The following is a 14206-nucleotide window of genomic DNA, read 5'->3' as shown; positions in this document are numbered from 1 at the left end:
ACTGCGCCTGATCGATACGTCTGAAACCATCGATAATTTGCTGAGCCTCGTCGAGGTCGCCAGAATCATAAATCTTCAGTCCGTACGATTGCATCATGTGGTACTTGCTGTCGTACCCAGCATCCTTGACGACTTTGTAGTCAGAGTAGTCCTTGGGCTGGACTTGGGGCTTGGAGCTCGAGCTCGAGCTCTGTTGGTTGTTGGATGGCATTTTGTCAATGGTTGCCGTCTTCTGGTGATGATTGAGTTAGGCTTTCCTTGTCGAGATGGGTGGTTCTGGATGGGGAGGGTTCTTCGTGGTGGTAGAAGTGTTGAATCAGCGTTGATGAGGGTTGAGGAAGCGTGTGGGGTAGATGGACCGGATGTCGTTATTATATACCTAATGCATGCATTCGCGCGTGACGGAAGCGACCCCTCACAAGTATCTATACATTACCTTAAAAGGAAAGCAGCGAGAAGTTACTTTGCAGTTTCCACTCCAATTATATGACAATTGCACTGGCTTCAAAACTTTCTTTATCAAAGAGTTCGACAAGCATTGATAGGTAGGTAGATTTCTGCTATCACGGGTTTAATGTCGCGTACACCTACCTTACCTAGGTAGCTGAATGCATACCTTATATATAGCGAGTGAACTTCGTATGCCTTTGGGTTAGGAGAAATGAAGTGAAATGGGGGGAGAAGCAAGAGCACCTGCAACTTACTACTCATGCCATTCATTCATTCATTCATACATACATACATACATACATACATGAACATATTATTTATTTATCATCATCATCATCATCATCATCATCTCTATTCCGCTTTCGCGACAGGGCATAGGCCGGGGTTTCCTCGCCCGCTTTCCAGAAGTACTGCGCTCCAGGATGGGTATCCGATAATCTATTGCTTCCCTTCTTGCCTAGGTAATTCTCTCTCAGCGTCCCGCCCGGAACGGCGTAATCATCCCAGACAAGGCCTCTCCTTCTGAGCTCCGGGATTAGGTACTCAATGATATCATCAAATGTCTCTGGGATCGTCGCATAGCTGAAATTGAAGCCGTCGATATCAGCTACCTCGACCCACCGCTCCAGCGCATCCGCGACGGTTTTGGCGCTGCCAATGGCTTTCGCTCCGTTGCCGCCGAGGATGAGGTGCTCTGCAATGGTTTTCTTGTTCCACTTCAGGCCGTCCGGTGAGAAGGAGGCCCAGTGGTTGACCATGCTGCGCACCGCCGGCGGGGCTGACTCCACGAAGCGGAAATCTTGGTCATCGTCGTACTGGCTTAGGTCGTATCCTGACCAGCCTCCAAAGAGCGCGAGGGCGCCCTCGCGATCCCCATACTTGGCCAACTCTTGGACCTTTTCTTGCGCTTTCTCGTCCGTCTCCGCGACAATGACGAGTAGCCCGGCGACAATTTTAATGCTGTTCGGGTCGCGGCCGAGCTCCTTCGCCTGCGCGCGGATCGAGTCGACGGACGGCCGGACCAGCTCGGGCGTGTGCCCGTTGAGGAAGATCGCCTCGGCATGCCGGGCAGCGAACGCTTTCCCGGCAGTCGACGTGCCGGCTTGGAAGAGGAAGGGCGTCCGCTGCGGCGACGGCGCGCAGATGTGCGGTCCCGGTATCGTGAAATACTTACCCTTGTGATTGATCTGGCGCACGCCTTTGGGGTCTGCGTAGGCGCCTTCGGGTGCATTCGTCACGGCGTCGTCGCGCCACGAGCCCTCCCACAGCTTGTACGTGACGTCCAGATACTCGTGAGCGATGCGGTACCGCTCGTCATGCTCGACTTGCGTGTTGAGACCAAAGTTGCGCGCGGCGGAGTCGAGGTACGATGTCACGATATTCCAGGCCACGCGCCCATTGCTCAGGTGGTCGACGGTTGAGAATTTGCGCGCCATTGAGTAGGGAGATTCGTAGGTTGTAGAGGCCGTAACCCCGAATCCGATGCTCTTTGTGGCGGCGGCCATGGCGGGAATGCTGTAGAGGGGATCATTGATGGGGAATTGGGCCGCGGCGGGGATAGTAGGTTCCAGATTTGCAGGACCTTTGTAGACATCGTAGCCGCCGAGCACGTCGGCGAAGAAGATGGCGTGAAACTTTGCTGCCTCAAGTTTCTGGGCCAGCGCGATCCAATTCTGGATGTCGTTGTACTGGCGACCTTTGTCCTTGGGATACTTGAACAGGCCCGGGTTCAGATGGGCGGGGGCCTGCATGGCGAAGGCATTGAGGATCAATTGCTTCTTGGGGGTGGGAGCAGAAGAGCCCATGATGACTGCTTGGCCTTGACCTGGACTTTGGACTTGGGGGGCTGCGACTTGAAGATGACGACGAGAAGAGACAGCAGCGAGACACGAAGGAGATGGAGAGATAAGGAACGATACTTACAGCGACGACATCTCTCTCCCGTGACTTATTTTTCGAGCACTCTCTTCACGCGCAGCAGCACAGCATTCCGCGGCTCCTGGTCCATCCCTGCACCGGATGATGTTGACACGGCCATACGTGGGGTCGCGACGTCGTGAGGAAAGATTGTGATTGAGCGATGATGGCGTTCTCATCCCCGGTCGATTCGCAACCGCCTACGGCCTCTGCTAAACCCCTCCAACAACGCCCCTCCCCCTCCTTAGCCGAGCACTTTATATCGACGTTCCACACTTTCCAACCTCCCCGAGACCCGTCTGGGACCATACAGAGACGGGCTCAGGGCAACATTTCCGTAACATTTCCACTGTCGCGCAATGTACCTGGCTATGAAGCAGACTATGCCCCCCATCGGCTTCGTCTCGTCGACATCCCGCGCGCAGATGTCGCCATGATGCTCCTCGATCCGGTAAGATGAGCAGTTCCCAACCCATGCACCACGGAACTTTTCATGACCCGGCATTCTTAGCCTTATTGCTCCCCTATTGCGTTTTCTCTCTTCTCACAAGCTTAAGAGTGGGATGTCACGATAAGAGACTCCAAGTTGGTGAGCTCCTATACCTTCATCCGCCCTGGAGATTTCTGTCTGCCTTTGGATGGAGTAAGCCTCTCGTTCGAATCCCTTCTTTTCCATTCAGAACAACAGTCAATTGGTCCTCTACCTCTCTCTTTCTCCCCTCCTCGAGAATTGGCGGATCATGGCTCCCACACTTGAGGCAACTGTGCCGGTGTTAGAAGAGAAGAATGCTTTGGAAAACAAGCCCATTGTCTTGACGGGTGATGGCACTGCTGGTTCAGACAGCCAGCCCACTTCCGATTCTGTCCAGCGAAAGCATGTTCCCAAGTTTGAGCTTGAAGACCATCCAATTGACGAGGTCCAGAAGCTCCGGGTGAGTCTCTTGTCCCAATGCTCTCCCGATTCCTCCTCCGCCATGCTGATGTAGATGCGTGAAAAGGTCGCGGTAGTCGGAGCCGGCCTCTCGGGGATTACTACCGGCATCCTTCTGCCCGCAAAGGTTCCGGGAATCGACCTGGTGATATTCGAGAAGAACGCTGACGTGGCGGGGACATGGTATGAGAACATATACCCAGGCGTCCGATGCGATATTCCGGCCAATGTTTATCAATCAACTTTTGCTCAGAACACCCAATGGTCGGAAGAATATGCACAGGGTGCAGAGATCAGGGACTACTGGCAAGGCGTTGCGCGGAAATATGATGTCTACAAATACGTCCGCCTGCAAAACAAGATCAACGGCGCGTCATGGAATGCGGAGAAGTCAAAATGGGAATTGAGCGTCGAGAATCTAGAGAAGGGCGAGAAGTACAGCGAGGATTTCGATATCCTGATCACGGCTATTGGACGCTTCAATTCTTGGAGGCTTCCAAACTACCCCGGTATCAATGACTACAAGGGTCACCTACGCCACTCCTCGAATTGGGATCCGAACTTCGATCCCACGGGGAAGAGGGTGGCTGTCATCGGTAATGGGGCAAGTGGTATACAGCTGGTTCCAAACTTGCAGAAGGTGGTATCACACCTAGATCACTACGCTCGGAGTAAGACATGGATTGCGGGCTCCTTTGGCGGGGAGGGATCAGGAAGGACTCTTGAGCCCAAGTACTACCCGAAAGAATTACTGAAGTCTTTTGAGGAGGATCCAGAGAAATATTACAAATTCCGAAAGGATCTTGAGGGGAAGTTTTACCAGCGCTTTGGCACCCTGTTCAGGGACTCGGACGACAATAAAGGACTTCGCGAGGAGTTTATCAAACTGATGGCACAGCGAGTACAGAAGAAACCGGAGCTACTTGATAGCCTCATCCCGGATTTCTCACCTAATTGCCGCCGCCTCACCCCCGGCCCAGGATACTTGGAAGCGCTCACTGAAGATAATGTCAGTTTCATCCAAACGCCTATCAAGAACTTCACTGCAGATGGCATCGTCACGACCGACGGTGTCGAGCGGAAGGTAGACGCCGTCATCTGCTCGACCGGCGCTAATGTCGACATGCTGCCTCCCTTCCCAATCACCGCCAACACACACTCCCTCCACTCCGCCTGGACACCGGACCCTATCACCTATCTTGGGGTCGCACATCCCTCATTCCCCAACCTCCTCTTCGTCCAAGGCCCCAACGCCGCCGGCCACAGTGGGACCATCCCCAACCAGGTCGAAACCCAAGTGACGTACGTCGCGCAACTCCTCCGCAAAGTCTCCCACCAAGGCATCAAGACTTTCGCGCCCTCGCAAGCCGCCACCGACGACTTCGTCGCTTACTCCGATGCCTTCTTCCCGCGCACCGTCTTCACCGACAACTGCAGCAGCTGGGCCAACGGCGGCAAGCCCGGCGCCCGTATCCACGGCCACTGGCCCGGTAGCGCCAGCCACGCCAACTGGATGCGTCGCGAGCCGCGCTGGGAGGATTGGGACTGGACCTACCGCAACAAGAGCGGCAACCGCTTTGCATGGCTGGGCAACGGATGGACTACCAAGGAGATCACCGGTAAGGGCGATTTGACGCCATATCTGAGAAAGCCAGGGGATGTGGATCTCAGGGGCTATCATGAGGAGTGGTACGAGGGATTGGAATAGAATGGGCCATTGGATTAGATCAGCTTGCGTAGTTATGAATGGAATAAATGGATAGAGTGAAATGTACAAAGATGGTCCTGTGAGATTTGTAATACATACCTTAGCAGAAAACAGTGGTCTATTTTAACAGTGTTGACACGGTTAATACTCGTTACACGTGTAAAAAGTTCTACACCATACCTAGGCACTCTGTTATTAAGATTTAAACGTGTAGGATTTTTAAACGTGTAGCGAGCGTGTAGGCATACCTTACCTTAACCGATAAGACAGCGTCACAACTCTTATAGTATAGGACCTTACCCCTACTACTCGCCCCCCCTTCTACCCCTTTGCCTAGAATACCGGCGTGTGCCCCTACGCGTAAACTTTAGCTAAATCGATCGATTTTAATACTCTTAAAATTTAGGTGTTGATTATTATAGAATATGTTGGAAACTGGGAATGTCACGTCTATTGCCTAATTAGGTAATCACGTTATCAGAAGTCAGATTTTGTCCGTTACCTTATACCTCGTATCTAGTACATAGATTACTGTATACCTATTACTGTATACCTTATACCTTATATAGCGTTCTAGGTATTACTATATATACTATATTTAGTATACTGTTTTTACTACCTTTACCTGTATATAACTCTCTTTACGTTCTCTATTAAGTAGTTAGTTTAATTTAATTTAATCTACTTAAACCTAACACTTAAATCTACTTAATTCGCCCCTTTATTCGATCCCTTAATTCTTCTTATTTAATAGTTATAAGCCTAGGTTGTTTCTTAGAACTGTTTTAATAAGACTCTTTAACCTTTAGATTATATAACACTACTATCGACCTGTGTCTAGCTACTACTAACGTAGTAAATAGGCCTGTTTTTCGAATATTAAGTAGACGTAAGAGGCTCTTTGACAGCTACTTATAATTAACCTAAACGCCGTACCTAATTAGTAACTAGATCGACTTAAAGGTAATTAAGCGCTAAATCTAGCGCTATTTCGACCTTTTAGACTTACTAATATAGTAACTAACTAAACAACGGGTTTAGTAGTAATTACTACCTAAATTACTACTAATTTGACTTTAAATATAATAGCTAGTACAGTTAATATACTTAATACCTATATCCTTAAAGGAACTAAGGATTAGGACGATTAGATAAGAGGGATCTAAGCCTTTGTAATTAGTCTAGAGATATAAGATCTAGTTAATCTAGTAAGGGCGCTACTACCCTAACTACAAGCGCTAGCTTAGCCTAAACCAAGTTAACTTAAGGAGAATAAACTAAACTTAACTTATAGCTAATTACGTAATAAAGAGAAGGAGTAATTACAGATCCTTTAAGCCTATTATAATTAGGAAAGTCGACTAGTTAAACAGTAAAAGCTAGCTCTATAAGAGCTTAGGGTCCGAATATTTAGTACGATACAAAAGGAGTACGTTTAGTACGTTAATACCTGTCTTATAGTATATAATATACTTGTAGAATTAAAGAATAAAGTAGCTCCTTCTAATAAAGTAAGGTAATAAGAGCTAATTAACAAATATAAGAAGGCTTAGAAGGCCCCTAAACAGGGCTAATTAATAGCCTTATAAGTTAATAACTTCGAAATAGCGTATAGTAACTACCTAGTACTTAAGATAGCTAAAACTAAAGGAACTAGGCTAATATACGACTTTATAAAGGCCCTAGATAACATAGATCTAGTGTTTACCTAGATAGTAAGGCACTAGCTATTTAGGAAAGAGAAAGTTAAATTTAAGAGCGTACTTAATAAATATAAACTCTAACTTAAGAGTAGAGAAGAACCTAGAGTAAGAGAGAGATATTACGCGGCTTTTACTACTCTTTAAGAAAAAGGATTAAACAAAGGATTAGACAAAGGAAATAAGAAACCTTGTATATATAGTAATAAGAGGCATCTACTTAAAAGGTACTATTACCTAATCCCTTTAATTTGACTAGAAGGATAGGTACTATACAACAATATTAAGGTAAAGATTAACAAAAAGCTAAAGTTAAACCCTAGCTTAAAAAAGAAAGTTAAAGCTATTTAGAAAAAGGTACGTAAGAACTTATCTTAATTAGGTAATTTAACCTTAAACTCGTTCTAATTAGGTAATTTAAATAGTAAAAAGATTACTAAAGTAATTAAAGAAGAAGAAGACAAAACCCTTAGAGCCTTTACTATAACAACTATAGCTAATCTAACTAATATCGCTAAGCCTACTAAATTTAGCTATTTAGTTACTAAGAAAGGGGAACAAGATTACCTACTAAAACAAAGCTTTATCCTAGACTTAAGAGCTACTATTTACGTCTATAACAATAGATCTAGGTTTAGCTTAGTCTAAAAAACATCTAAACAAAGCTTCTTATTAGCTAGAAAGGATTAAATTCTAATTAAAGCTTTTAGTACTATAAAGATCTAACTTAACGGGCTAAAAGGGGCCTTTACTATAGAGCTATTAAATACAGCTCTAGTATCTACTTTTTATATAAACGTAGTATCTTTTTGTTAACTAATCTAAAAGGGGATCTACTAGGATACTAAAGAGGAACGTCTAACCTTTAAAAACAAGACGTTTTATTATACCTCTATTAAAAACAGCTAGTAGGTATTAGAATATAACCTGATTAGTACAGTAACTACTAAAACTACTACTTACCTTGTTAACTCCTATATTCTAGCGCGATCTAGTGCTTTAACCGAGCTTTAGTATAGACGCCTAGGTTACCTTTAAATTAAAGCTATTTAGTGCCTTTTAGACGTAGCTTAAGACGTTAATATAGTAGCTAAGGATCGTTATCTTATAGCTTCTTATAAAACCTATTATACCTCTAACGCTAAACAGTAAATATCTTGTGTACTAGCTAAACAAGCTACTACCTCTTTTAGACAAATCTATGTTAATCTAATCCTTTTCTATACTACTAATACAGGCAAACGCTATATCCTTTATATTTTAAAGCAGTAAAGGTAGTGGTACTACACAAGCCTAGAAAGACCCTTAAATAGTAACAAACCGCTAAGGCCTATAGGCTGATATTACTCTTAAGCGCGATAAGTAAAGTAATTAAGTTAGTAATTAGCCGGCGCTTTACTAACACTATAAAGTCGTAAGGGCTCTTCCTAGAAACGTAGATAAGAAACCGGCTATAACGCTTAATAGACCTTATAGTTAAAATAGTAGTTAACGCTATATATATAGTATAGAGCTATAAGGCTATAGCGTCTTTTTTCTAACTAGACATTAAAGGCGCCTTTAATATAGTAAACTATATACGCCTTCTTTATACTCTCTAATACCTAAGGTTCCTTATATAGGCTGTATAGTAGGTATATAGCTTCTTTACTAATTAGACGGCTAGCCTCTTCTTTAACAAAGAGGTAGCGCCGCCTTAAGAGGTTACTATAAGGGTACTATAAGGCTCGCCCTTCTCTCTTATCTTCTTTCTCTTCTATACTACTAGCTTATATACACTACTATAAAGATATATAAGCCTTATTATAGTAAGGTTCACTAATAACCTTAACCTTTTAGTATTTAGTAGAGACATAGTAGAGATACGCTAGTACCTTAAAGGGGTATAGTAGACCTATAGCTAGTAGGTACAAACAAGAAGAATAGAGTTCGCCCTTAAAAAGAGTGAGCTTCTTTACCTTACCTACGCTTATACTATACTAACAACGTCTATCTACCTTAATAGCTAGGTTATACCCCTAGTCTAAGAGGCCTACTTTCTAAGAGTTTAGATAGATTAGAAGCTTAGGTAAAAGGGCTACCTTAACGCTATTAAACAAAAGTTCGCTACCTAGTAGTTTACGCTTATAAGGCTTACCGCGTCCGCGTAGGGATATAGCCTACTACGCGCGAGAGAGATCTATATAAAGGTAATCTAGAGCGCTATAGTATATAGCGTAAGGGTCTAGTACTGCCCCTCTAGGTAACGAGCTAAGGAGATTATAAAGGACCTTACTATAAAGTAGTTATAGTACCTTTATGTCGTTATAAGGGCGTACTAAGCGACTCTTGTTTAGTTTCTTAAGTCTAAAATAGCTACGCCTCTACTTGACCTCTACCTTAACAAGAGAGTAGTAGACTTTAAACAACGTCTAGAACGTATAAGTAAGAGTAAACTTATATAGTCTATTTATAATAAGGTAGCGACCTACCTTTAATAACGCTAGAGACACTACTATAACGCTACTATAGCGCTACCTTATACGTTACTCGAGTATAAGGCAGGCCGAGCCGTATAGGTAAAGGACTAGTATAAGGACTCTCTTCTAGAAGAGACCTTATAAGAGAACTAGAAGATACAATAGACCTAACACGATAGTTTACTAGTACACTACTAAGGTACTGCCCCGGCCGCGCTACCCGCCCTTTTAGTAGATACCCTTAAGAAGTACTTACTCCTCTATAAGTATAAGAGCTTACTTTTAATATAGATCTATACTAGTAAGGTTAGGCTCTAGGCCTTTCTTTTTAAATATAGAGTACTAGAAGTAGTAACCCCCTAGTGCCCTTATAGTAAGGCCCTAGAGACAGTAGCTTACCTAGTCCTTAACTACTAGTAGCTTAACTAGTAGTAGTAGGCCTTATAGTAAGTACTTTACCTAAGGGCGTTATAGATGTTCCGCGACTTTATAGTAGTAATAGAGAGAGGAAAGAGCGCGCGCGTACTAATCTACTAGCTACTGTCTACCGGCTAGTTCTTATAGTTTAGGCTAGCCGAGCGCTACCTAGCTAAGAAAGAGGAGGAGTAATCTTAGTTAATAGCCGGCGTTCTTCTAGTATCTTACTAGTGTCTTGTTAGTATGTTTAGTATTACTAGGCTAGAAGGTTAAGTTCTAGTAAGGTAGTAATAAGGTCCTAGCGCCCTAGTAACGCCGTAATAGAGTATTTATAAGAGGTAGTACGTAGGTTTTTACCCGGCTTTAGTACGGTTTTACTACGTGATTTATATAGTATAAAGGTTCTATATACATTAGGCATAGGTAGTAAGAACAATAATAATATATCCTTTATATCCTTAATAATAAGACCTATATAAACTTTATATATACTATAAAGTTAAAGGATTAATCCTCTAGTGTTCTACGCTACTTTTGTTAAATAGTAAAAAGGTAGTAAGGTTTTAAAGTTAAGATTATTTAAGTAGACAAGAAAACGTCTCTAAGAGAGAAGTTTAATAAGTAGGTAGCTAAAGAAGGAATCCTAGTTAAAAGATTAGCTCTATAAATACTATAATAAAACAGGCCTACTAAGTAATCTAGAAAGGTAATCCTTTAGAGGGAAATAGCTCTTTAAATAAAGGGTAGGCTACTAGAGAACTTATAGCCTAAAGCTACTAAAATAAGGGCCTACCTAATAAACAGATCCCTTAGCGTTACGTTAGGCTAGAAAACACTATACTAGTATTTATAAAAGGTAACAGGTAACAAAGATAAAGAAAGTATTAAACCTAAATTAAGCTACCTTTACGCTTATAGCTATAAAGTATACGTGTTAAATAAGAACAGGGCTAGGCTTAATAAGCTAGATCTAAAGGCTTTTGTAGGCTACCTAGTAGAATATAACTTAACAAACATCTATTAAATCTAGATCTCTTTAAAGAACAGGATAGTAGCTACTAGAGATGTAACGTTTAACAAAACAGCCTAGTACGATCTTATAGATCTGTAAGAAGCTAAAGAAGGGGCTATACAGGCCCTTAAAGCGTTATATTAATTAAACAACTAGTAGATTAAAGAACAGGATATAGAGGATACTATAGTAGTAGACGTACTACTAGTAGTAAAAGAAGAAGAGCCTTTAAGGCCTTAGGTTAGTCTAAAAACAAGGGTTCTACTACTTACTATACTACTACCTACTCTACGCGCTATACTAGGCGTTAAATTAAACAAATCAAGCGTGCTAAGCGTTAAATTAGACAAATCTAACAAATTAAACGATCTAAGATCTACTAAATCTAAAGCTAAAGATCGATTTGATCTACTTATAAACACGCTAAACACGCCTAAATCGTAGTCTAACGAACCTACTATACTAAACGCGCTAATTAGATCTAATAGATTAGATAAACTTACTAAACTATTATTATTATTATTATTATTCTTACTCTCTATACCTACTATATATAGAACCTCTATACTACATTAATTACGTAGTAAAACCGTACTAAAGCCAGGTAAAAACCTATGTACTACTACTTGTGTTTATACTATTATAGTACTACTAAGGCACTAAGTCCTTATCGCTACCTTACTAGAACTTAACCTTTTAGCCTAGTAATACTAACTATACTAACAAGACACTAGTAAGGCGCTAGTAAGGCGCTAGCTACTAGCTAGGGCTACTCTCTCTCTTATAACTCTTTTACTAAGTAACACTTAGCTAGACAGAACTATAAGAATTAGCTAGTAGATAGTAACTAATAGATTAGTATATACGTACTCTTACCTCTCTTTATTATTACTATAAAGTCGTAGAACGTCTATAGTACTCTTAAGTAAAGCGCTTACTATAAGGCCTACTACTATTAATCTAACTACTAGTAGTTAAGGACTAGGTAAGCTACTATCTCTAGGGCCTTACTATAAGGGCACTAGGGAGTTACTACCTCTAGTACTCTACGCTTAAAAAGAAAAGCCTAGAGTCTAACTTTACTAGTATAGATCTATATTAAAAGAGAGCTTAAGCTTATACTTATAAAAAAGTAAGTACTTCTTAAAGGTATCTACTAAGAGAGTAAGTAGCGCGGCTAGGGTAGCGCCCTAGTAGTATACTAGTAAGCTATTATGTTAAGACTACTATACCTTTTAGTTCTCTTATAAGGTCTCCTTTAAAGAAAAGTCCTTATACTAGTCCTTTACTTATATAGCTTAGCCTACCTTATATTTAAGTAACGTATAAGGTAGTACTATAGTAGTACTATAGTAGTATCTCTAGTATTATTAAAGACAGGTTACTACTTTATTATAGATAGACTATATAATTTTACTCTTACTTATACGTTTAAGACGTTGTTTAAAGTCTACTACTTACTTATTAAGGTAGAGGTTAAGTAAAGATATAGCTATTTTAGACTTAAGGAACTAGACAAAAGTTACTTAGTACGCTCTTATAATAACGTAGAGGTACTATAACTACTTTATAATAAGGTCTTTTACGATCTCTTTAGCTTACTACCTAAAGAGACAGTACTAGACCCTTACGCTATATACTATAGTACTCTAGATTACCTTTATATAGATCTCTCTTATACGTAGTAGGCTATATCCTTATATAGATATAACAAGCCTTATAAGTGTAAATTACTAGGTAGTAAACTTTTGTTTAATAACGTTAAGGTAGCCTTTTTATCTAAGCTTCTAATCTATCTAAACTCTTAGAAAGCGCGCCTCTTAGACTAAGGGTATAACCTAGCTATTAAGGTAGACAAGCGTCGTTAGTATAGTATAAGTATAAGTAAGGTAAAGAAGCTTACTCTTTTTAAAGGCAAACTCTATCTCTCTTATATACGACTATTAGCTATATACTTGTTACGCCCTTTTAAAGTACTAGCGTATCTCTATTATGTCTTTACTAAAAGCTAAGAGGTTAAGGTCGTTAGTAAACCTTACTATAATAAGGCCTATATAACCTTATAGTAGCGTATATAAGCTAGTAGTATAAAGGAGAAAGAAGATAAGAGAGAAGGACAAGCCTTATAGTACCTTTATAGTAACTTCCTAGAGTAGCGCTACCTTCTTGTTAAAAAAGAGACTAGCTATCTAATTAGTAAGAAAGCTATATACCTACTATATAGCCTATATAAAGAACCTTAGGTACTAGAAAGTATAAAGAAGGTATATATAGTTTACTATATTAAAGGCGCCTTTAATGTTAAGTTAAAAGAAGGACGCTATAGCCTTATAGCTTTATACTATATATATAGTGTTAACTACTATTTTAACTATAAGGTCTATTAAGTACTATAGCTAGTTTCTTATCTATATTTTTAAAAAGAGCCCTTACGACTCTATAGTATTAGTAAAGTACTAGCTAATTACTAACTTAATTACTTTACCTATTATATTTAAGAGTAATATTAGCCTATAGGCCCTAGCGGTTTGTTACTACTTAAGGGTCTTTCTAGGCTTATATAGTACTACTACTTTTGCTACTTTAAATTATATAAAGAAGTGCCTTAGCTAGAGGCTTATAGTCGCTATTACTATAAAGAGCTTAGCTAGAGGGCGCCTATACGCCTTAAGAAAGCTAGTAAGTAGTAGGTTAAGACCTAGCGCCTTTTAAGTACCTGTCTTTTAGAGAACGTTAGTAATATCTACCTTTATTATAGTATCGTTTGTTATAGGGTGCACCCAGGAGATGCCTAGGGCACCCATTACTAAGCGCTTACCGAAGCGAACCTGTATACAGCTCCTGTCAGTAGCCGTCCTTTAATGATCCTTAAGAATAAGAAATCCTTTTACACTAATACCACCCTGGACAGCCTGAGTCTGTTACATCGTTAATAGTAAACTATTAGTACTACTTGTCTTAGAGGTCTAGAACAACGTTACTAAGATTAGCTATTAATTCTAGAAAGAACTACTAGCCTAATACTATTACTTTATTATAGTAGCTTATAGCTAGTACCTTCTTATTAGCGCCTTATAAAGACAGGAGTAAGGCCGGTTTTAAGAGTATATAGCTATAGAGCCTAGCCTACCTTTTAAGACTCTAGAGTTTTTATTAGTCCTTTAAGGTAGTAGTAAGGGCGCTATACTAGCTCCAGTTTTTATATCTTAGATCGTATAGAGTTAATAGGTACTAGCCTACTAGAGGTCGCGCTAGTAGAGCTTAGTTAAGGCAGTAGTATATTAATAGTACGCTACCTATACTTACTAGACAGCCTTAAGGACCTTGTCGTTCTACTAGGGCTTAGCACGCCCTTAGTAACCTTTTTTCTTAAGGTAGATATATCTGTAATATGTATAAGCTAAGAGGTAAGTAAGTTAACTACCTTATCGACCTTATAAGGTATATCTAGCGGTTTTAAAGAGAGGTAGAGCCTCTTAGCCTTAATTGTTACTAGTTCTTAGTCTATTAAGGTCTAGCTCTATCTTAGTGCCTTTATAGCTCTCTTTTAGTAATCCCTTACTTAGGTAGTAACCTTAATTAGCTAGGTATAGTAGTTAGATCCCTTATACC

The 14206-nt window shown here is 40.9% G+C and overlaps 2 protein-coding genes across 2 annotated transcripts; one reads left to right on the top strand and one right to left on the bottom strand.

The window, feature by feature from the left end:
- Positions 1-754: 754 nt before the first annotated feature.
- M430DRAFT_35044 (hypothetical protein) lies at positions 755-2387 on the bottom strand. The gene has a single exon (XM_024866667.1). It carries the CDS (start codon positions 2253-2255, stop codon positions 768-770), a length of 1488 nt encoding a protein of 495 aa, XP_024720890.1. The 5' UTR covers positions 2256-2387; the 3' UTR covers positions 755-767.
- Positions 2388-2866: 479 nt separating this feature from the next.
- On the top strand, positions 2867-5121 carry M430DRAFT_42208 (hypothetical protein). Its single transcript, XM_024867534.1, has 2 exons — positions 2867-3299; positions 3366-5121. The coding sequence occupies exons 1-2, from the start codon at positions 3108-3110 to the stop codon at positions 5004-5006; spliced, it is 1833 nt and encodes a 610-aa protein (XP_024720889.1). The 5' UTR covers positions 2867-3107; the 3' UTR covers positions 5007-5121.
- The last annotated feature ends 9085 nt before the right edge of the window (positions 5122-14206 follow it).

Source organism: Amorphotheca resinae (genome assembly GCF_003019875.1).
Source record: "Amorphotheca resinae ATCC 22711 unplaced genomic scaffold M430scaffold_6, whole genome shotgun sequence".
Taxonomy (NCBI): Eukaryota; Fungi; Ascomycota; class Leotiomycetes; order Helotiales; family Amorphothecaceae; genus Amorphotheca; species Amorphotheca resinae.
This window is presented reverse-complemented; position numbering and strand designations above follow the sequence as displayed.